This window comes from Oryzias latipes, chromosome 20 (assembly GCF_002234675.1).
Source record: "Oryzias latipes chromosome 20, ASM223467v1".
Taxonomy (NCBI): domain Eukaryota; kingdom Metazoa; phylum Chordata; class Actinopteri; order Beloniformes; family Adrianichthyidae; genus Oryzias; species Oryzias latipes.
Window position 1 is genome coordinate 15,979,475 of NC_019878.2, and position 21,891 is coordinate 16,001,365.

A 21,891-nucleotide genomic window follows, 5' to 3' on the forward strand; every position below is an offset into this window, starting at 1 on the left:
AGCCAGGATATCATGTTTAATGTTAACAAATCGTGTTTATGCAGGCTTTGACGATCGTGCAAGAACGTGCAGAACACTAACAATACAAGTATTTGCAGAAGCAACTCTGATGTATACATTTTTTTGTATTTACTGGTGTTTATGTTAATGTCCAACTCATCCTTGATGCTAACATATATGAAAATTACAGAATTAATTCAAAAACAGGACATTCATGTTGTCTTGTTCTGCAGCCTTTTGGCTTGTGGCTATGCAGTCGGCCCATTAGGTAAGATTTAGTAGCTCTTGTCAGGGGAATAACGGAGAATGACAGCTTGAGTCAGAAACAATTGGAACCCTCCAGACATCATAACACTGAAAATATGGACAAGCTGGAACCCACTGGAAGCCAATGAGGGAGGAGGAATTTCCTCCCAGGTAATGACAAGTGAACGCACCATATTGTGGATTCCAGAATCCAATTAGTTTATAACGTAAAACATAAATATTCCAAAGATCTTATAATTTGAGACAGCAGATTGAAGATAAATAAGTGAATTCTTGACAGACTTAAAACAACCTGCAAGAGTTTGAAGTACTTCTTTTTTTAATTTTATTGGAAATGCAACTTTCCTTACAAACCAAGGATGAAAAATTTAACTGATATATTTACAGAAAAAAAGACTGATACAGTGATAGTGTCAAGATAAAGATTACTGCTTTAAACAAACACTGTAGATGTGGAAAAAGAGAAATATATACAGTGTACAAAATATTGCATGTCATTTCTTGATCAATTTTAATAGAGGATTGTATTTATCACTTCAAATAAAAACAACCATGAACAGTAAAAAATGTTTGAACTAGTGGATGACAACTGTACTTTCCTGTCCTGCAGGCAGTTTTAGCTCAAACACACATTTCTTTTAAAATACATACAAAATTCTACCGCACTGGAAAGATTAAAACACACAAATATAGCAGCATTCTTTGCAAATTCGTATTGATATGAAGCTTGATCATATAAAAATGCATAACAATTTTCAGCCATCCAAAATAAAAAGTACAATGTATGGCAAGAGATGGCTCCAGAGCACCACTGAAAAATGTGCCAGACTTGATGAAAATGAAATTCTTTCTTGAGTCCCATTACAAAGTAGATTTTCTGTTGGATTATTAAACGTACACAAAAATTACAAGGCCCTATTACAAAATGATAAACTTTTAACAACTATACACATGTACATATACAGCAGAATTTAGAGGTTTTTTTAAATTCAAAATCCTTCTAAAGCAGAAATACGCATCAGAGCCAGAAAGGTTCGGATGGCTGGCTTGTTGGTTTATTGTAACAATTTATAATCTGTAAAGTGTGGCAGAGCCAGAAATATTTCTAAATTTTGACAAGGCTTGATCATCATTAAAGAACCTCAAGTGTGTCTTGGTAAAACCGCCTTCCGTGGTGCTCAAATCACAGCGAAGACCCTAAACGCCCTACCTCCAGGAGGGTTTTGAAGGCTGAAGGAAACAGAGAAACAAGAGACGTGAGTCAGTGTAGTGCAGGCTTACAAGATGACTTAGAAACAGATTAGGTGTATGTAACCAACACTGATAACAGACGGGACAAAAATTGATAGAGGGTAAGCTCTCTAAGCAAACAGATAAACCCCCCCACTTTAAGAGAAATGTGGGGGAGTTTGTCAGTCCCACTTATACTCATATTTAGTAAAAGTATAAAAATGATGGTGAGGTGTCAAGTGTCTCTGCAGAGTGACAAAGACAAGTAAAGACATATGAAGGAAGGGAGGGGGTGTTCAGTGACAGCTTGCCTGTTACTGAATGGTTCCCTTCCATTTAAATGTCAAATAACCATACGGACTACATAGCAGAGAAAACTGTTGTATTTTAAAAACTCTTAACAGCTTCAGTTTTAATTCAGCAAGGAGCATGGTGTGTGAGGCTCCTGTCAAGAGGTGGCACCAATTCAACAAGCTTCACAAATTTTCTGACCAATCAGAGTGTTTGGAAAGTCTTCTTAATCAAGCAATAAAGTTTTGAATGCTAAATGCTGAAGGCGTGAACTTATTTAGCACTTTTTTTACCTTTACAGTCACTTAAACCAGTGTTTTTCAACCTTTTTTGAGCCACGGCACACTTTAACCTTGACAAAAATCCCGCGGCACACCATCATCCAAAAATTTAAAAAAAGGGGAAACTCATAGTCTGTATTGATCTACAGCTCCTCCGGAATCTCACATGCATTTTTGTGATAATTGTGGCAGAAAAAGCTGTAGAAGATGTAATAAAAGTTAAGTTAAAAGATTTAAAAACTGTTTCATGTGTGTTCGTTGTGGTTTCAAGACGTTTAACCAGGACTCATTGTGCGCTGAGACGCTGTCACTTTAACCCAATGCATCATGGGAGATGTAGTGCAAACAGCCGCCAAACGCAGACATCTCTGAGCTTCATTGTTTTGTCCAAATGTTCCACCAGATCCCGCGGAAAGCTACACCACTAAAGACGAGCTTTAGCTGGTATTTTTGTTGGAACTAAGCGACTTTATGAGCAGAATTGGAATAAGGAAGTGAAGACTTCAACCACTTCTGATTGGTCAGACTGATGACGTGTAATTAAGCCTTCAAGAATGATTGGTGGAGACAGTTAAAGGGGCGGGGCTTTTCCTAAAACAGCTAAAGCTACGGCTAAGTCGCAGTATTGTCATTCTTATCAAAGTGTCTTTAATAAAATCAAATAAACACAAAGAAAAAAGTATTTTACGATCTTTTATGTTCTTAACTACTCAGTGTTTCATCAGAGCCTGTTTGGATGAACACAGAGCTGATATCTTGGAGATGGTAAATGTTTTTCGATGAGGGTAATTTCCCACGGCACACCTGACCGTCTCCCATGGCACACTAGTGTGCCGCGGCACACTGGTTGAAAAACACTGACTGAAACAGATGGCGGCTCCGCTGCCGAACACTGCCGCCAACTTATAGTCATCAGGAGCAATGTGGGGTTCAGAGGTTGACCGCTCTACTTCTGCTCCATGGCCACCCCATCAAGTTGTTTCTTTTTAATTTATGGCTAAGGAAGGTGGGGGGGATTTTCACACTGCATTGGTACAAACTGCGAAACCCTGCTTTAAGCTTCATAACACAACAGCTGCTGTACAAATCAAGGGTTTCTCTGTGCGTGTAGACAAACAAATACACAAAATTCATCAGTTCAATTTCCTAAAGTTATATTAAAAGTTGGCAGCTTTTTCATTCAATTAGTTTGTCTAATGTTACAGATGTAAAATTATCTGATCAATATTTATACCGTAATATATTTATATATAATATTACAATTTTTAAAAATAAATAAGAAACAAGCTAAAAAAGGCTAAATGAGCCAAACGAATCCTTGAAAAGCCTTTGTGGACAGTTAAATGGTCATAATGTGGTAAGGTTGCCCTTTAAAGCACTGGATTCGTGCATTATAAAGACAAGTAAGCAAAAGTCACTTTTTAAAAGGATTTCATTTCTTAAGGATGAACAAAATCTATTATGCAATAAAACACACTAGTAATTACTGGCTGGTGGGAGAGCTTGACTGTTTGTATTATTCAATATCATGAACAACTCTGCAGCAACATTCCTCCCAACAGTGGGAGTCATCTAATTTGCCTAAGGTAAATTATTTCAGACACAGCTAAAAATATTTCTTCCAAGAGTACACTCCATTATTCCACTGCAGCTGCTCTTTTAAAATTGCTTTTTTCATCCGGTCCACAATTTGGTCTGAGATTAAATTGTTTGTAATTTCATTCTGCTCCTTGGTGTGCTTCTGCTTCGTGTCCTTGTTTTTCTCTTTATCTGAAGCACTATATTAAGCACTAAATCTTTGTCAACTGGTTGTATTTTGTAACCTTCAGTCAGAAAGACAAAACGCTCCGAGAATTACATAAACACTGACTGACACGCTATCAATTATTTCAAACTCCAGGCGTGCCGGCCATATTAAGTACATTTCACATCTTGCCAGATGATAGCAGCCCTGTAAACCCCAAAAAAGACAGAAGGGAATATGGAAACAGGATGGACTGAATGTTAATCACCCTGTGAGACAAACACAAGAGACATAATGGACAGCCTGTATCTTTAAAACATTATGACCACAAGGGGGAAAGAGTGGCCCCTTTTTCTCAACTAATGACCCATTTATTTCTAACTCCTTTTCGCTTGCGTCTGAAGTTTGAAGATGCCATATTTACGTTACCACTTTCTAAAACAATAGCCAAGGCTTTAATTTCACTCTATTTATGGTAAATTTGTCCCACTGAGTAAAAATCTCTATCCTATTACAGGGATCTGTTGAAGGAGCATTTTTTTCACAAAACTCATTTGCTTTACTATGGCATACCTCTCTGAGAAAATGCCGTTTTGGTTTGAGGCAGTGTAGTGTCTGCGCTTCTCCATGGGCATCACATCGATGTAGCCCCCTGAATGGTTTCTAATCACTCCGGCGTGGACTGCAGCTCGGCATATACTGGATTTCTACAGATGCATACAAGAGAAAATTCTCACTAATCTTGCTTGGTAAATTCCTCAATACTTTTTTAGCGCATTAAATACCTAAAACAAACTCACATCAGAGTATATTTTGGTTCCAATTACTCTGGAGATGCGAGGATTTTCCTCTAAACAGTTTCTTGGACAATACAACCTAAAAAGAGAAAAATTCAACATCAAGACGGGATGCTGATGATGGGCTGAGATTAGATTACATCAGCAGATTGAGGTTTCCTACCTTGGACAATGTGTTGCAGGCTTTTCATATGGACACAACTGTGCAACTGTTGTCTCACATGTGATGGCTTTTACTGCAAAAGAAACACATGCACAAACTGTGTTGCAGCTCAGTCCAAAAAGAGATAAATAATATCAGACCTACCTGCCACTTTAGAAACAGTGAAGGAATTAGCACTTTGATATTTCCTATATAGAGCACACACAGCAAAAAAAACATCTGGGTTAGTTTTTGTTTTTATTATTGTTATTCCTGTAAGATATCTGCAAAATATGTTCTGCAGCAGGATGATTCTGGGCTGAATTCACTTTCTCACCCCAGAGACTGGACACTGTTCTTGTTAGATTGGATGAAAAAGTCCTTTCTGCCTTGCCTGGTGACATCCAACCAACCGCCTTCATTATCAATGACACCAGCGTGCAGGCCTGCTCTGCACACACTTGAGTGCTGCAAAAAATAAAGGACATTTCACTAAAAGCATTTACATAATGCTGACACTGTAGTTAAGAAGTTAACACATGCATAATGTGTGTGCTTTTTTTTAATAGGTATAGCGGTTTTTTGACATAAAACTGATTTCAGCAGGAACGCACATGTGGATATGTCATGGTCACAGTATCCTACAATGTCAGCACTAAAGTTGCCTGAAACATAAAAATGAAGCTTGACAGCTACTTTCAATAAGGCTGCAGCTGGTCACCTATGCCTTCACAATGTCGAAGCCAAAGGGGTCTTTGCATTTATTGGAAGGGCTTTAGACTTATTAAAAGTGGAGTTGCTGTTTATTTTGTAAAATAAACCTTTAAAATGTCTTCTTAAAACGTGAGCTAATACTTGAGTTAGTCCACTAAACAAGAAGTTATAGCACTCCACTTAACCATGTAAATGGATGCAAGGTCCTAACAGATTAAAGTTTACTGTATTGTCAGACAACTGACACACTAGTGCTATTTTTTTGCTTTGATGTGTCGAAATGCTCTCTCATCCCCATGTCTAACCCTTCACATCCATAATGTGAATAGATCCCAAAAGAATCATATTTTAGTTCCTTAAATAACACCAGGGGCTGGTTTCATAACAGAGCATTTTTCCGTTGATTCAAACTTTGTTTTGATGAGCAGATTCATGGGTGAACTCAACAAATGTTCACTTTACTCTGTTCTACCCCATCTGTAATTCTGTACAAGTTCTGTTTGTACAAATGTAACTTTTGACTGAGTTGAAAAAAAAAAGGGTTTAGACTTGATATATTAAAAAACTTCATCTAAAGCCCTTTGCAAACTTTGCACATAGTATTTTATTGCTATGCTTCTGTTTATGATGTTCTATCAGTTGTAAAAAAATAGATAAATGAATGGTAGCACTCTTGCCTGATAGCGAGAAGGCCCCAGTTTAAATCCTGACTAGGACCTTTCTATGTGGAGTTTGCTGGTTCTCTTCGTGCATATGTGGGTTGTCTCTGGGCACCCCAGCCTCCTCACACATTCCCAAAATATGCTTTATAGGTTAATAGGTTACTCTGTTGTATCCCTAAATGTACATGAGCGTGTGTGAGTCTGTGTGGGAGTTATTGTGTGCCCTCTGAAAGACTGGTCACCTGTCTAGGGTCTACCTCACCTTTGCCAAACAGTAGGACAGGCTACTCACAAACCTCTAGTTTGTGTGGCCTCTGAAGTTATGTTGAGGAACTTTTAGAAGGATCTGAAGTGGGTATAAAGTTGTGTATTAACTGTGTACTTACCATTTCATAGTATACCGTCCCAACGACCTTTCCTGTTGCATCCAGGCATCCAGCTGGACACTCATACCTATGTATTTCCAAAACAGCCCAGTCATAAAAGAGTGTGCGCTTCATTGGTCACATTAATTTTGATTAACTTCATTGTCACCATACCTATTGCATGGCGTTCCTTTACACTGATCCCGCAGTTTTGTGCCACAGGCCACTAGCTGAGCTGAAACAGACACAAACGGCTCCTCATAAAATGCTCCCGCATGAAACGGCACATTCAAGCTACAAGCCCTGCTTCAGATGACTAGCTCCCAATAACCTGTGCTGTGTAGAACCACAGAGGAGGCGACGTTGCAGTGTTTTCAGAACCAAACAAGACATGCTGAGACAATCCAAGATGGTCAGCAAAACGAAAGGAAGCGTCTCATGTTACTATTGCAGGCCGCTTGGGCTGCAGAGAGGAAACCATTAAAAAAAAACAACAACAGTGAGTCACACTCACTCCTCAAGCCCTCTCAGCAAGAACAAACAAAAACTCTGGCATCATGCTGAAATAGGGCTCCCCTCTTCCACTATGTCGACTTGCAATATTAAGTGGATGACAAAGGTGATTATACATAAATGCAACACAATTTAAAGTGATGTAAACTTCAAGAAATGTGGTTTACTTTGTTTTAGCCTTTATTACTTGCTAAACTCTAAGCAAACAGTTCTTGTCTGTTTCTTGGGTTCAGACCCAAGTCTGAAATGCAATGTTTTCTTTACAGTACATTTTGTACTGTACTTCCACTCTCTGCCAGTCCCACCCCTAAAGCCATATTCAATGCCCCCCCCCCCTCCAATCTTGGATGAAACTAGAGCCAGAATAAACAGCTAAATGGCAGCTTACACATCTGCTGTGTGTTGACCACTTCATTCTTCTGCAGGTCCTCTATGGGAGCGTTGGAGGGGGCCCGGGTTGGGGTTGGGAGACCGGGAGGCGCAGGGTTGGAGGCCCGGGACCAGGGGTTTACAGAAAGAGGAGATTCTGGCTCAATGAAGTTATTCTCTGAGTAGGGTCTATCATCTACAAAAATACAAAAATGAAGAAGGACAGGCTGTTGTATGTACAGGTTTATTTACTCTGACAACATCTGCATACCTTTGTAGCAGAGATTGTCCCTGCATCCTCCTCCATAGCTAGGAGGACAGGCAGAGCATGGGGTCCCATGTTTGTAGGGTGCGTGGCCCCACCAGTTTCCTCTGATCAGGGGATATGAATACCAATATTTATATAAATACTCATTATGACTCAAAATTATTTATAGGATTCTTTGAAGGTTTGATAGATTTGGTAGATAGGATTTAATCTCACTTTGGTGAATAGTTGCAAACAAGATACACAGCTTTGGCCCAAATCTGTCCCCAGACATCCATGTTGTGGCAAAGGTTTATAGCACAACCGATGCGGCTGCTGGTGGCCCAAACCAGCTGCAAAATATGACGAAAACACAAGAACGATTGACAAATATGTGCTTAACCGATCAGTTGAGATCCACTATTCAAGCAGTTACCTGTGTGTAATGTGTACAAACAGGGCCAGAGCATCTGAAGGGACAGTAGGGGTTACACTCCTGAGGATAAGGGAAGGAGTAGTCTTTCACCTCGTCGTACCAAGCCTGAACATGGAACGTAGGTGGCTGATATCTAGAGAGATCATTGGTTACAAAAACAGCCATCTTAACAATGGTAATTTCAAGGTTGTAAAAGCCACAAGCTGCAGTCTAATACGTATACTTAGGGCTGGTTGCTTAGCAGAGGCAACCAGTTATCATGAGGGTGTCTTTAGTTGTTTCATTACCGGGAATTCAATAAAATGTCATGAGGGTTGTGAAGCATTTTATTCAGCCGCATTGCTGCATCTCACAAAATATTTTAATTTCCTACATATAAGCAAACTACAAGAGAGTTGAAGGAAAATCAACAATGTTGTGGTTTCACTTTTCTATCCAAAACTATAAATTTTGAAGTTTTTTGAAAGGTAACTGATAAAAAAAAAAAATCAATGCATGTTTTTAAACCAACTCTTGCTTTTTGCTTTATTTTGGGTTTACCTTCCCCAGTGTGCGCCCAGATTCTGCCCAATCTGTGGCAGTAAGCTGGCAGGACCGTGCTCCCACAGGCAGGTTTCTGCCCACTCCTCTGCTGAGCGTTCCAGCTCTGTGTCCCACATCTGCCCGAGAGGTGAAAAGGAAAAAAAGCAATGTTAGTTTTGGGAATCAAATTCAATTCACGGAAATAATTAGCTGACAGTTCAATCCAAACCGAATTGGACGTTTGCTATCAGGAAGTATGACACAGCACAGCCAGGGCCACAGAGCTGCTAATAGGTGGAGATATTCACAGCTGCACAACCAGAGATGTAACACAGCAGGTTTATGAACACAGAAAGAAGAGCCCTGCATCAGGAGCTTTGTGGGATTTGCTGCTCCTATCGATTTTAAGTTCTTCAAAGTTCACAAACTCTCTCCTTCAACATTGGTGTTCTCCTGAAATTTGGGGGCAATTTAAAAATTCCAAAAAGAGCTTTTCCAAAGGTAATACTTTCCATATGTCTGAAGAGCATGACTTTCTTTCACGTCTCTCTCCAAGCTGCTCTGTCGGTAAAGCTGGCTGCTAAAGGGTCCTTCCTTACAGTTGACCTTCATTTTATTTAGGAAATGTCGGAATAACACAGGTGTAATTCCCCCGAAGGACACTGTACCCCCCATTAATTGCACACTCTTTCATTCACCTTCAGCATGAAATGCCTAATCATGCAGGTTACTTTCAGAAAATCAATTTAGCATTTTTTAGTTTTTAGACATTTTCCACGAACCAATTTAATACTCTGATTTCAGCGCACTCCAAATAAAACGTCATCTAGCATCAAGCCACCAATCTCGCCTTCAATTTTCTAAGAACACCTTTCCGTATTTTACACATCTTTGTTCCCACGGACAATCGCTGCTCCCTGCATCGCCCCCAAAGCACACGCACATACCCATAAAACAGGATGTCTGGCAGCGCTGCAAATGTACTGTGAGCAGTTGTTTCAGCTGCTTTCTGGAATCCTGCTGGCCAAATGGACTTAATTGTTTGAATCAACAAAACCAGCAGAGCATGACTGTAAGATTTTAATATTGGGCCCTGAAGAAATATGATATAACTCCAATAAAGAACAAAAACCAGCAGCCTGACAGGCTCTCATACTGAACACAAGTGTTAGCTGATCAGCTGAAGAAACTGATGTCAAGTCTGTGTTTAAACATCCTTGATACTTTCAGCTGCAAAGCTCCTCTTTTTTTCCTTTCTGAGGATCCTGAAATCTGAATGGAATGACATCTTAAGCAGTTTTCACTTCATGTTTACAAGAAAGTCAACGGTTGCATTTTTAGCCACGTTTAAATCGTTGCACAGTGAGATGTAATTCATTCTACAGAGGTTTGTGCTGCAGAGTGAATTTTTATTTACAGGCCACTGAGAAAGTGAGTTAAATGGAAATGAAAGAACTAAAGAAGTCAGTTGGCTCTATGCTGGTGGAAGCTAATGCGCTATTGTGGAAACATAAAGTTTAAAGGCGCAAGACAGAACTGCATAGCTGCTACACAACATACAGGCGAAACAATCTCACACTGCAAAAACTTAAATTTCAAGAAAGTAAAAAGACATTTGTTCAAGAAAAGAATGTCCTTTTTTCAATCTTGCAAGAAAGAAATATACTCTCATCAAGAACGTTTTTCAATAGCAAGACATGTCTTAGTGACTGGAATTGTTCTGATTTAAATTACAACATTTTTAGGTTTGTTTGCTTATTTAAAGACAATTTAGCAAAAGGAAGAATTTTGACTTATTTCTAAATGTGCAGTCTAAAGTTTTCTTGTTTGCAAGAAAGGTCAGTCTTGTGTCAGTCATTATTTTCATAACAGCTGTGTTGTTCCACATCCATCAACTCATTTATCCATGAATACGCTGGACAAAAACTCTTGCAAGCTGATTGGTTGCTTCAAATTACCTTAATTTATTGGCAATTTTCAAACTGATCTTGGAAATAAACAATGACTTGAATTGATATCCCTCCACTGATAACCCACCATAACAGCTTTTTTAGAAGAGCTACATCAGCGCCATCTAAACATTAATATAAATTTAAGGTGGATTCCTCAGTTGCAGTAATAAAAGCAATTAAAAAAGTGAACTCCTTTGTTTGACATTTGATGGAAAACACTTTCTACGTATTATTTTCAACTTTAATGATCTTAGAAGCCTCAGTGCACAAAAATCAATCTTTATTTACAGCAAAAATGTCCTGCAAGCTCCAGCAGATGGAGCGTTTTACACTGAAGACACCAACACATAGATGTGGAGACTCTTAGGTCTGACCAATTTTAACTGACAGGTCTGCTATAGTTAGCTTTTCAGTCATTAGAACATTTTGGCTGGAGCGTCTTGAAGCAAATTATGGTTTGCATCCTAAAGAGATGATGAGGGACGTGTCAAAGCATGGTGTGAATGAAAATAAACACAAGGATGCTGGGAAATTCCCAGTAAAGATGCAGTATAACAAAACATGAGGCCATCATTTTTACTAGTCTGTACAGAGTAAAATCCTTGTCAGGATGCTGTTGTTTGCACAGTTACTCCAGCAGGGGAGGCCTTGTAACCGCGAAGCACCCCACCCACCCACCGCCCACCTGACAGCCGTTCTATAGGGCCTGTAAAGAAAAACACCCCCCTTCTAAAGTCTTTCAGCACTGTGCACACGGTATTGTTTATTTCGCTTAACACTTCATTTAGGACCTGTCTTTTTTTCTCCTTTCCTGGTCATCTGGTCACATTCCAAGCATGTGGAGAGCAACTTCGTTTGCAAGTATGCACTTCCTGCTTATTTCTAATGCAGCAAAACACAGAGATTAAGGCCAGATATGGGGGAGTTGAGAAAAGCAATAAAAAGGGCAGAGTTTAGTAAGAAATTGAGAATTATAATTAAAACTATATTAAACTCAAAAAATGTAAAACCAAATATTTGAAAAAAGGAAGAAAATGAACTAACCTTCAAATACATTTTGCCATCTACTCAAGCAAACTGAGGAAATTACTATGGGATCAGGACTCATGTAAATAAATGCAGAAAGATTTCCTATTGTTGTTACAGTAACGTTCAGTTCGTTTTAGTTTGACCTAATCAGACTAAATCTGCAGAATACATGGATCGTGATCTTAGTCCATAGAGATTTACTTATGGGTTAAGGATAAAAGTAAAGACTGACAGGACTGTTATGAGTAACGATAATGAACTATTCACTCCAGCTGAGGACACTGTCAGGAGAATAATGAACAGCTAACCCAAGGAGAAAAAATTAACTTAAAAGAGTGCAGAGCAGTGCTAGATCTGTAGGTTAAGGGGGGTTTATTTTAGTTCCTGCAGAGATGGAGCTGTCTATAATACGGCGGTGTAATTTAAAATCCTCGTGCTTTTGATCATTAAAAAAGTCTTACTATTTCAAAGTAAGAAGGAGAAAAGTTCTCTCCTAATGTGGTGCTACTGTTTGAAAAATTATTTGGGAAAACGCACTTCTGTGAGTTGAGAGTACAGAGTACAGAGACCTGTTGTTGATTTCCTGTGGGCATCTTTCCACTGATCAAATCACCAGTATGCCTTCTAAGAATGTATTTTGATTATTTTGTACAGCTTTACTCAGCAAATAGAGCATGTGCTGAGCTGCAAGTCCACTGTTGGCATCATAAAAAATATTCAGGATGCATTTATTTTCTGTCCAGACATTAATTGCTCACGTATAGGGCTTCATAGGGATTACTTACATGAGGCACACTGCCCTGTTGGAAACATTAAGTGCTCAAAGCTTTTCAGCACAGCACTGATTCATCTTGGTGGGAAAACAAACATCAAGTTCACTTTAACACACATTACTATCACCACCACTAGGTCAAACATCAAGACTGGCGCGTGTCTTACTTCCAAGATGCCATCAGTTTGTCTGACAGGGCTTCAAAACACTACTCTTTACCTGTTGGTCAACATTTGTGCTAGAAGCAGAACTGTTGTTCCCCCCCTCCCTAATGAAGCCTCACTGAAGCTTTGTGGTTTGCTGCAGCGTGTGAATACCTATCCAGAGTTTTTTCCTTTTGGTTGGCTCTTGACAGAATGGGAGCGGAGTCCCATTCTGAGAGAAAGGGGGAGGGCAAGGACAGGAAACAGATGAAGGAGAAAAAGAGATGGATTTGAAGAGATGTTATCTCAGAGGCTCTGGGACGACGGCTGCAGAGGGTCATTGGGGTTGAAGTTTAATACAATACTGTACAATACTGACAGAGCTGATGGGCTAATTTATTTTTTTATGTGGGCATTTTTATGTGGGCAGATTTGCGCAAATGCAGGTGCACATTTGGGTAAAAGTGAGCGTGTCTATGAAGCCTGCCAGTAAACCGAAGCAGTGAGGTCTCTGAAAGGTGGCAGCAATTCACCTCAAGAAAAAGAGAAACATGCAAATTCTTTGAAATTAAAAGTGCAGAAAATTAAACAAATTCATGCCCTAACTGCAAAAAAACCCCACATTTTTCTTTTTTCTCTCTCAAACATTCAACTTGATCTTAATTCATCTTTTTTGTTATTTATTAGATGCATCTCTTCCTTGCAGACCTATTTTATCATTTCACATCAGTGCATCTTGCATGTCAACTTTCACACTTTCACTTCTAACCCTCCTTTTTTCACCCCTGGTTGCCCCTGTAGCTAAAAAAAATCAACTGTAACAGGAGACAGAAGAAAAGAACTGAGTGCTGCCAGCTCAGCGTTTCTCCACATGCATGTGCCTCAACCAGAAGCCTGAACACAATACACACACACAAGGGGTCCTCAAGCCCAACCTCTCAATTATACAATTACACAGTCCACCAACTGCCCCCAGCAGGAACTGTTTATTTGCCATTACCACAGAATAAAACTGCCTTTTGTTTAGTTGCTCTTTAAGTGAAGATAGAAGGGTGATAAAAACCTCATTACCGTCTCCAAATTGTATTGATTTTTATCCTGTAAGGGTGCTGTTGGTGGCCATACGATCGAGTGCCTGTCCTGTGCCAGCACATGCAGCAAAGTGTGGAACGGCTCCAGATCTGTAAGCCTTTAGAAGGCGTGTGTTTTGCAAGGGGTTAAAACAACTGGTGAAACATGCCCAGGCGCAGTAAGCCCGATTTGCAATGCAACTGTTGTGCATGGACATGATGGCTAAAGATAAAACCAAACAAGTGGGAGTTGTTCAGAAAAAAATTAAGATGTGTGAAATTCATTCTTTTGGCCAAAAAAACAAAATCCTGGGAGTACAAAGCAGACATATCTAGCAGAATTTCTCATAGAACAGGCATCAATATTTTAAACTGATATAATCTGAATCACCTACCATGTACTCCATGTTTGAAGCAGGAGGGTAAACCTGCCCTCTGAGCTTGTTGTGAAGGTCCAAGATGAGCTGAGCATCACTGTCAGTAATGGCTCTCTTGCCCCTCTGTTTGGCCTCCCACCAGTCACCATCCTCATCCAGATATTTGTCCAAAATCTTCTCCCAGCCGGTGGAGTTTGGGAGCATCACCATAGCCGTGCAAGTGTGGAGGACGAGCAGCAGGCAGATGTCTCTCTGTGCGGATACTTGTCTCATCCTTGATAGGAAACAAAGACAGAGGTTCTCTTAAACTCATGGAGTGATGGAGAAGTTTTTGTGTCAGCAGGCTTTTTTTATTCAGACAGTGCTAAGTTGGCTGGGGATCAAGAGCACGCGAGAAACACAGTTATTGAAAGGACTACAATTAATGTTCTCTATCAGATTTGCTGAGTAACCTGTGTCAATGTTGATCTTGGTGTGGACAGTGATTTTTCTTGGTTGGATGCCATGAGTGGAGTTCACAGAGTGTAAACTGGAAAGCTGGGAATGACTGGAATAAAGAAATACAGATTTCCAAGTGTCCTGAGGAGTTTCCAAGCTTTAATCCAAAGCCTAAATCAAATAGTTTTATTAACATCCTCAACAAAAACACTGCAACAAATTAGAAAAAAAGTTGCACAGCTGCAGTTAAGAGGACAGGATGCTGCAAAAAAAAAGATGCTCCTGCACTGAGAAAGCTTTCTGTAAACTTACTTGAACTTTGTGGTATGCAGGCGCGCGCTGGCACGGGCTGCTGGAACGAGCCTATGTAATGGAAAATGTGAGGAGAAATGCATAATGAAACAGAAGCAGAATGATGTGATTTAATGCAGACTGTGGAAATAATTTACCTTTAATGAAATGGAATGGTGCCCGCTTCTTGGAGTCCTCAGAGAGATCCTGCTGTGAGGAAAACTTACGCAGACAGACAGAGAGGAAAGAAACCAGCTTCCAAGTCGCGCAGCTCAGGTGCAGCTGGACTCACTCTTTCTGACAAAAAATGTAAGAAAATATTAAAAAAAAAAAAAAAAAAACAACCCCAGAAATTATGTGTTTTCTGCACTTGGTTGAAACTAAAATCGCTCTTTCCTCTTTGGGAGTTTTCTGCACCCAAGTAGCTAAAGCACCATTTATCCACATTTTATTCTCGTCTTTAACCGGGCCAGAAAAGTCCCGCCCCTGACCACGCCCCTGCGGAGCCCTCCCGTTTGTTCCAAAACTTCGGCGCGTGCGTCATGACGCGTGAATCCCACATTGTATAGGCTTGCAACCGCTTTAAATTGTTTAAAGAAATGATAAGTAATGATATAATTTCAATGTGTTGATTATGAATTTCACAATGATCCCATCAAAATACACTTTAAAAGTGTCCATGGATAATCTGGATCCTATGAATCTGACGGGAGAAAAATAAATCTACTCATTCTAACTGCTCACAGGTGACTCTGTTGATTCCAAGACCCACAGTCACTCTTTCCCTTCTCTGGTATAACAGAGCAAGTCCAATATGGAAACAGGAAAGTTTTGTCTTTTGTCATCTGGTAATTTTCAGTAGTTGCCATGGCACATGCAGAAACAGAGAAAAGCACCAGACTCTGCATATTTACCCCCACTGTCAGTTATTCCCCCCATCATTAACTTTTTAAAAAATGAGGTGACTTTTGACACACACATTAATCCAAACACCCATTAGTCTGACTATGTGCTGCACTTGTTTCCATTACACTTTTAATTCTTAATCTTTTTTCTCCCCTTAGAAACATACATTTTTATGTATGGCTTTCATTGAGCTCTATGGGAACATAAAAACCCAAGTATGATTGACAGAAAAATGTAAAAAAAAAGGTTGACCAGATCCACCTGCTGATTAGACCCATTTCCGTGCTCCAGGAACACGTCCCATAAGTCGTAGTGGTTGCTGTCTGATCTTTGGGTCAGCCTTCAGGGGACTTGGTTCTATCCCCATCAGCGACCTTCTCTCTCTGCGGTCAGTCCTGGCATGTCACCCCATCCTTCTTCTCCACAGCTGAAATAGCAAAAGTCTCCCTGAGCTCACGATTCCTATCAAAAAAGTAATGCCAAAACCACTTGTTCAACTGCAACCAAGTTAGTTTTTCATTGAAAAACTGTGACAGAGGGAGCTTTTCCCAAGCTGTAAAAGGGGGCTGTCTTTGTGCAGCCACATGAGGTCTCACAGTAAAATTCAGGTTGGGCTGTCTGCAACAAACACAACTTTCTGTCATTCAAGTTCACAGCAATCCCTGAAACTAAATACGCACTGTTTCTGCCAGAAGTAAAGCAGCATAATTGATTTCATTCCAATGCTTCTCTAGTTTAACTTTTTGGCCAAATAGCTCTCTGTGATTTCTTCTTCTTCTTTTATAATACAGTATGTTTGACATGTGCACATTCTCTGCCTTCCCTCCAAGTTCTTTCTGTTCTTGCTGCCCTCCCCTTACCCTTCCCATCTTACCAACACAGTTGCTGCTTTTTACGCCCAGCACCCTGAATCTCCCTTCTGCACCTCCTCTATTTAGCGTGTGGTCTTCCAAGAAACTCGATGAACCCAAAAGAATGCAAACACCAAGCCAGGCCCAACATCCACACAACAGTAGTCTCTGAGCGCTGCAGCAAAGCACACAAACACCAAAGGAAAGTCTTTTTGTTGGCACGTGACTTATCTGGCATGTTGCACCCTGATGGTTCTGGCTGAGTTGGATTGAGGTCAGATTGTTGGAACAGGATCTGGGTGACTGAGGGTGTAAAGAGCATCAAGGTCATTTGGCAGATGTTCTAGATGATTGTTTTCATGACATTATCAGCTGTGTCCAGCAGAAGGCTGTCTCAGCACCACAGGCTGTTCTTGTTGAGTCTGAGCTGTCTAATTCTACCCTCTTGTGTTGGAGAAGCGTTTGTGCATCTTGTAAGAAATCAGGATAGTAAAGGTCTTTTGATGCAGAACCTTTTCCGTGCTGATCCCTGCCTTTCATGTTCTACTTGGTCCATCACCTAAATTCAAACTCTACAGAAGCTCTCTACCTCAGTAAAATAAAATAAAAAAATAGACATTGCGAGCACAGGAATGTGTTGCATTTGAATTTTAATCATAACGTGGCTAAAAGTTAACACCAGTGGACCAATCACTATTATATTTTCTGTTTAAGATTTTCTGTGCTGTTTTTATTGAATGAAGTGTTGATTCCCCCTACTGAATGAGTTCACAATTCAATTTGAAGTCATCTCAATTTGTTAGAATTCTTTTTAAATATAATTTAGTATAATTAGAAAAACAGTTTTTCATAGTGATTTAAAATGAACTAAGGTAGAATTATTTTAGGAGTTAGACATGTAGGGCCCTTGGTAGGGGGGGTGCTTGGACATCACTGCCAGCAAGCAGCAGATGTCCTCCTAGCACCCTACCCGCCAATTGTAACACCACCTTAGACATTTAGGCCCCCTTGGTGGGGAGGGTGAGGGGACATCACTGTGAGTAATCAGGAGATGTCCCCTCAGTGCCCTACCCGCCAATTTTGACTGCACCCCCTTAGTACACACACCCTTTACTCCTCAAAATATACATTCAAACATAAACACACACACACACATGCACACACCCTCACAAACACACACACACACATTTTGCACGGAAGGTGGGTCCTAGGAACGTCTGTCCCCTACCCCATCCCTGGTGGGGGCTACTGGACCCTTGGCAATGGCGGCCGTGTCCCCTGGGTGCCGGTTTCCTGGGCTTGGCAGTGCTCTCTCCGCGCAGGGAGAGGGTTCACATTACACCTGAGCCGGGGGTGTCCGTATCCCTGTGGGGTGGGTTCTGGCCCTTGTCCCTGAGTGCTGGGCCCCGCCAAATTTCCAACTGTGGCCGAGCCTGGTCGGGCCATGTTTACAACACCCCTCGAAGGCCCTCCTTTTCCCCGGGGTGCCCCACTCCTGGGTGGGGACGGCTGGCCCCTGCCTTGCTCCTTCCTGGACCAACCATGGGCCGGGTGGGTGGCTGCCTGGAGTGCGGAGCGGGTCTCCCTTGGGGGGTCCTGGCTCGTACCTGGGGTTGGGGCAGGGGGATGCCCAGAACACCTGGGTGGTGATGGGGTGCTCGTCTGGGGGTGTGGGCACCCCTCTCGGGTGGGGCCTGGCGTTGGGCCCAACCCGGCTCGGCGGTGGGGGGCTGCTCTCCTGGTTGGGCTTGGGCGGCACTCTCTTTCCCCCCGTGCCTCCCTGCTCTCTGGCTCTGGGGGCCTCACTGCGGTCCTGCTGGCCCTGGCTTGGGTGGCGGATGTGATCGCCCGGGGGGCGGTTGTTCTCTGCCTGCTGCTGTCTGGCATTGGGGGGTTCCGCCTGTCGCTGGGCGGCGGGGGCCTTGGTGTGGGGATGGCTGGGCACTCTCCCTCCTTCTTTTCACATTCCACCATCCATTTTAGAAGAACATAAACACTCAATTAAGCACAAGTGTTAGCTCACCTTTGCACTAATAGTTTGCATGATTGATTGAATGAAATATTTCACACTAGTTGGTTTGAAGGCATAAGTATGCATGTGTGAACACTATCTATTTTGTGTACATGTTGACATGTGGACATTTTTGCAGCTAGCAGGTGTGTTGATAACATTTGAGTGTGTGTGTGGACAGGCCCCGCCCTTTGAGATTCGTACTACATTTGAACCTTACCGTAATGATAAACATCCAGTAAACTTGTTGCTTTATGCTGCTTCATGGTTTTATCCCCACCCCTCCTATTATCCCCCTCCAATCCCCCCCATCTCTCCAACATCCCTCTCTCTTCTTCCCTCGTTTTCTTTTCCGTCCGGTCCAACACCAAAGATTTTCAAATATGACTGAAATTAATAAAGTTTGGCCTCAATTACAAAAGGGGTTTATTCAGACATACCTCTGGTTTGTCTGAAGATTAATAACCCCTGTTGTTAAAGTAAAATATGTCTAAAACAAGAGGCTTTCAGTTGTCATCTGTCTGCACAGCTGTTGGACAGGACAAGTTAAAAAAAATAAAAATATTTTAGGAGATTGCTCTCAAAGTGAGTAGAATTGAGATTTTAATAAGTATATATTGCATGTTTGAAGTACAAACCAGCCAGTCAGTTTTTAAATCTATCTCCATGGCAGATCTTTTGTTTTACTCCTTTTTTTAATTATTAATATGATGTTAACAAGAAATACAGCAACAATTTTAAAGGGCAGTTAAGATTTCTTTATTGAATAGAAGTATCAAGTATCAGCCCCTAAATTTTTTTATTGATTTCAACTAACAAATTTGACACTTTTTTGGCTGTTTTTCATTTTATTGTTTACATTCATATGCTCAGTGAAATAACCATGAGTTTTGTTATACTTTGTGCTTTGTAATAAAAAAATAGGATGGGAGTTCTGCACATAAATGTCTTCATTTTCAACATACTGCAGTTTTAATAACTGATAATAACTGTACATGCAGTGCTCTATCAACACCCCCTCATGTGAGTTAATCAAACTAAAAGTTAACTAAACATCTGTACAAAAGGTCTGCGCTACATTTTGCTGTTTCATTTAGGTGATCTACATCTTAACCAAACCCAGTTTCTTTTGTTGTTTTGTTTTTTCATTTTAGGTCTCTAATAACTGCTGCACCTACCTGATGGTAGACATCTAACTTTTAGAACTTTCCATAGCCACCAGGTGTCACTGTCCTTTCATAGACTGTACCAACAACAACTTTTTGCAACCAAAATATCAGTTATGTACAATCCAGGGTTAAACGTGTATTTTAAACAAAGGTCACCCGTGGAAATGACACTAATCCGTTCTTGAATGTATTAGGTTTTGATCCAGAGAAGACAAAATCAGAAAGGTCTTTGGATGAGACAAAATTAACTGCAGACCTAGTTGTTTCACAGAGGACTGATTCCTCCTGTATTATCAGTTGTATGAACTTTAACTGCTGTTTATTTTTAAGAGTTGATGTAGAGAGTTTTAATAAACTTGGATAAAAGAAAATAATAGCAGGAGGAAGGATTTTGTTCTTCGTGTGCATTGAAAGGAATTGACCTAGAACAAGCTGTGGAAGGGAAATGGTCCATGGATGGCATCAAAGCCTGAGAGTGGAGGGTACAGAATGAAGCCCATCTGATTAAGCAGTGCTTTCACAAGCACTGCACTTCCCAAGAGGACATTGATTTTGGCTTGTGTCACGCAGTTGAAGGACACAGATTTTCTGGACTCCCTGCAAGACTGACACGGACTAGTCCAAGAAAAAGACTCCAGTGGGATACAGAGAGCCAATATTGGGCTACCTTTATCTCAATTTGTGTTCTTTGATTCAACATTTCACATTTTTCTCTGTAAACAAACTTATTTCATAAATGTTTTAAGTCTGACAGCCTTGATCATCAGCATGCTACAAGATTAGATGATGCAGCTAATTATAGGCTATACTATCTTTATGACATAACACCAGGTTAGACCTTTTGTTCTGACACGCAACATCTATACTGAAATATGGCAAATACGATTTATTTATGTTTACTAGACCATGTGAGAAGGAAAAGTTACTTGAAAAGAAAAAAGCTGCACCATTCAGTTAAAACTGAAATGGCAGCTTTTTTTTTATTGTGGATGACTGCAAAAAAAAAGACTTGTTTGTGGGTTTCCAGCACAAAAAAGTACATGTCTATCCAGCCTCTGAGAAATGGCCCATTTCTCCACATATTATGGCAAAACCGTCTAAAATAAACAGCATTATAGACCAAAATAGACAGCTGAGAGTCCGAGACACCACAAATGATCTGTTTACCTTATTTTTTATTCCATGTTTGAAGCAAAGGCATGGGAGGAGAAAAAAGGCTGCAAGTCCATGCAGTTAACTCTCTGCTGATGGTTTTACAGAAGTAAAAAGGCTTTTAGGGTGTGTGCATCCAGCATTCAGAGAGATCCTAACACGTTTCAAGAAACTGTCATCAAACTTTGTTGACAACTAAAAGTTCTCAGTTAACCTAATTTTACTTTAAACTACTGTCCTTTGATGGGAACCTTTTCTATGGGGTCAAATGCAAAATCACTATGTGGAGTTTGGTTTAATTCTTTTTAATGTGTATTTTGAACCTTCAAACGTAATCCTAAATTTTATTTAATCAGAAGGTGTATTTCCTTTGGCTATGCTCCAAGGAAGGCTAAAAAAAATCGAGATTCTAGACTTCCAAAGTGCACATAAGAACAAGAAAAAAAAATCTGAGAATTAGAAAGAAATCTTTCCCAGCATCCCCCTCAAGGCCATGCCAAGCCAAGTTTTTCAAGCAGTCTGGGAAGTCAGGGAGGACAGAGAGGTTGTGGAGTACAAAGACAATAAAGAAGAGTCTTTTTGCAGCTGTTCACATCACAAAGCCCCTCAAAGCACACCGGTCTCCTTCCATATACAAATGTTTGCTCACTCATTTAATTGGTATATCCACTCAAACAGGTGCAATGTCTTTCTAATACTTCTCATTACGGGTGAGGTTGGAAGACTGCTCAGCCATTTGGAAATACAGTCATCCACATGCACAGTGTCATTTATCAACCTGCCTTAGTCCCTCTGAAGTCTCAGTGTTCTTTATGAATAAACATTTCATCAGTTACACACTTAAGAAAGGCTGAACTGTTTCAGCAGTATTATTTATCTGACAGAGCAATAATTCAAATGTGCTTTTAGGAAAAGTGGTCCACATTCAGATGAACGTTTCCACGGATCACCTTTGCTTAAGATGTTGGTTCTGGCTGACAGCATTATCTAGTAGACTTTTTTTCATTAATGCAATAACTGGAGGTTAAAAATGTGCCTTTTTCACCATTTTTCATGGCTGCCTTTGACACACCGTCTTAGTCCTGAAACAAGTTATTCTCTGATTTAAAACATAGATTTAAGGCTGTTGTTGTTGAAATATTAAAAAGTG

At 40.5% G+C, this 21,891-nt stretch overlaps 1 protein-coding gene across 1 annotated transcript; it reads right to left on the reverse strand.

Moving 5' to 3' along the window:
- Positions 1 to 568: 568 nt before the first annotated feature.
- Positions 569 to 15,243, reverse strand: crispld1 (cysteine rich secretory protein LCCL domain containing 1). The gene is made up of 16 exons (XM_004081018.4): positions 14,811 to 15,243; positions 14,674 to 14,724; positions 13,942 to 14,197; positions 8,599 to 8,717; positions 8,059 to 8,191; positions 7,860 to 7,975; positions 7,647 to 7,747; positions 7,395 to 7,571; positions 6,668 to 6,728; positions 6,515 to 6,581; positions 5,090 to 5,220; positions 4,918 to 4,961; positions 4,774 to 4,846; positions 4,614 to 4,689; positions 4,387 to 4,520; positions 569 to 1,497 (listed from the first exon to the last, which is right to left on the reverse strand). The coding sequence occupies exons 3-16, from the start codon at positions 14,194 to 14,196 to the stop codon at positions 1,446 to 1,448; spliced, it is 1,539 nt and encodes a 512-aa protein (XP_004081066.1). The 5' UTR covers position 14,197; positions 14,674 to 14,724; positions 14,811 to 15,243; the 3' UTR covers positions 569 to 1,445.
- Between the last annotated feature and the right edge of the window lie 6,648 nt (positions 15,244 to 21,891).

Bases quoted from the DNA above. Each gene is read 5' to 3' on its own strand.
- crispld1 (XM_004081018.4), bottom strand. From the start codon at position 14,196: ATGAGACAAGTATCCGCACAGAGAGACATCTGCCTGCTGCTCGTCCTC. The intron at 6,729-7,394 runs GTAAGCTGCCAT...TGTCTGTTTCAG, and splicing joins GGTCAACACACAGCAGATGT to CTCAGCTAGTGGCCTGTGGC. The intron at 6,582-6,667 runs GTATGGTGACAA...GGAAATACATAG, and splicing joins AAAGGAACGCCATGCAATAG to GTATGAGTGTCCAGCTGGAT.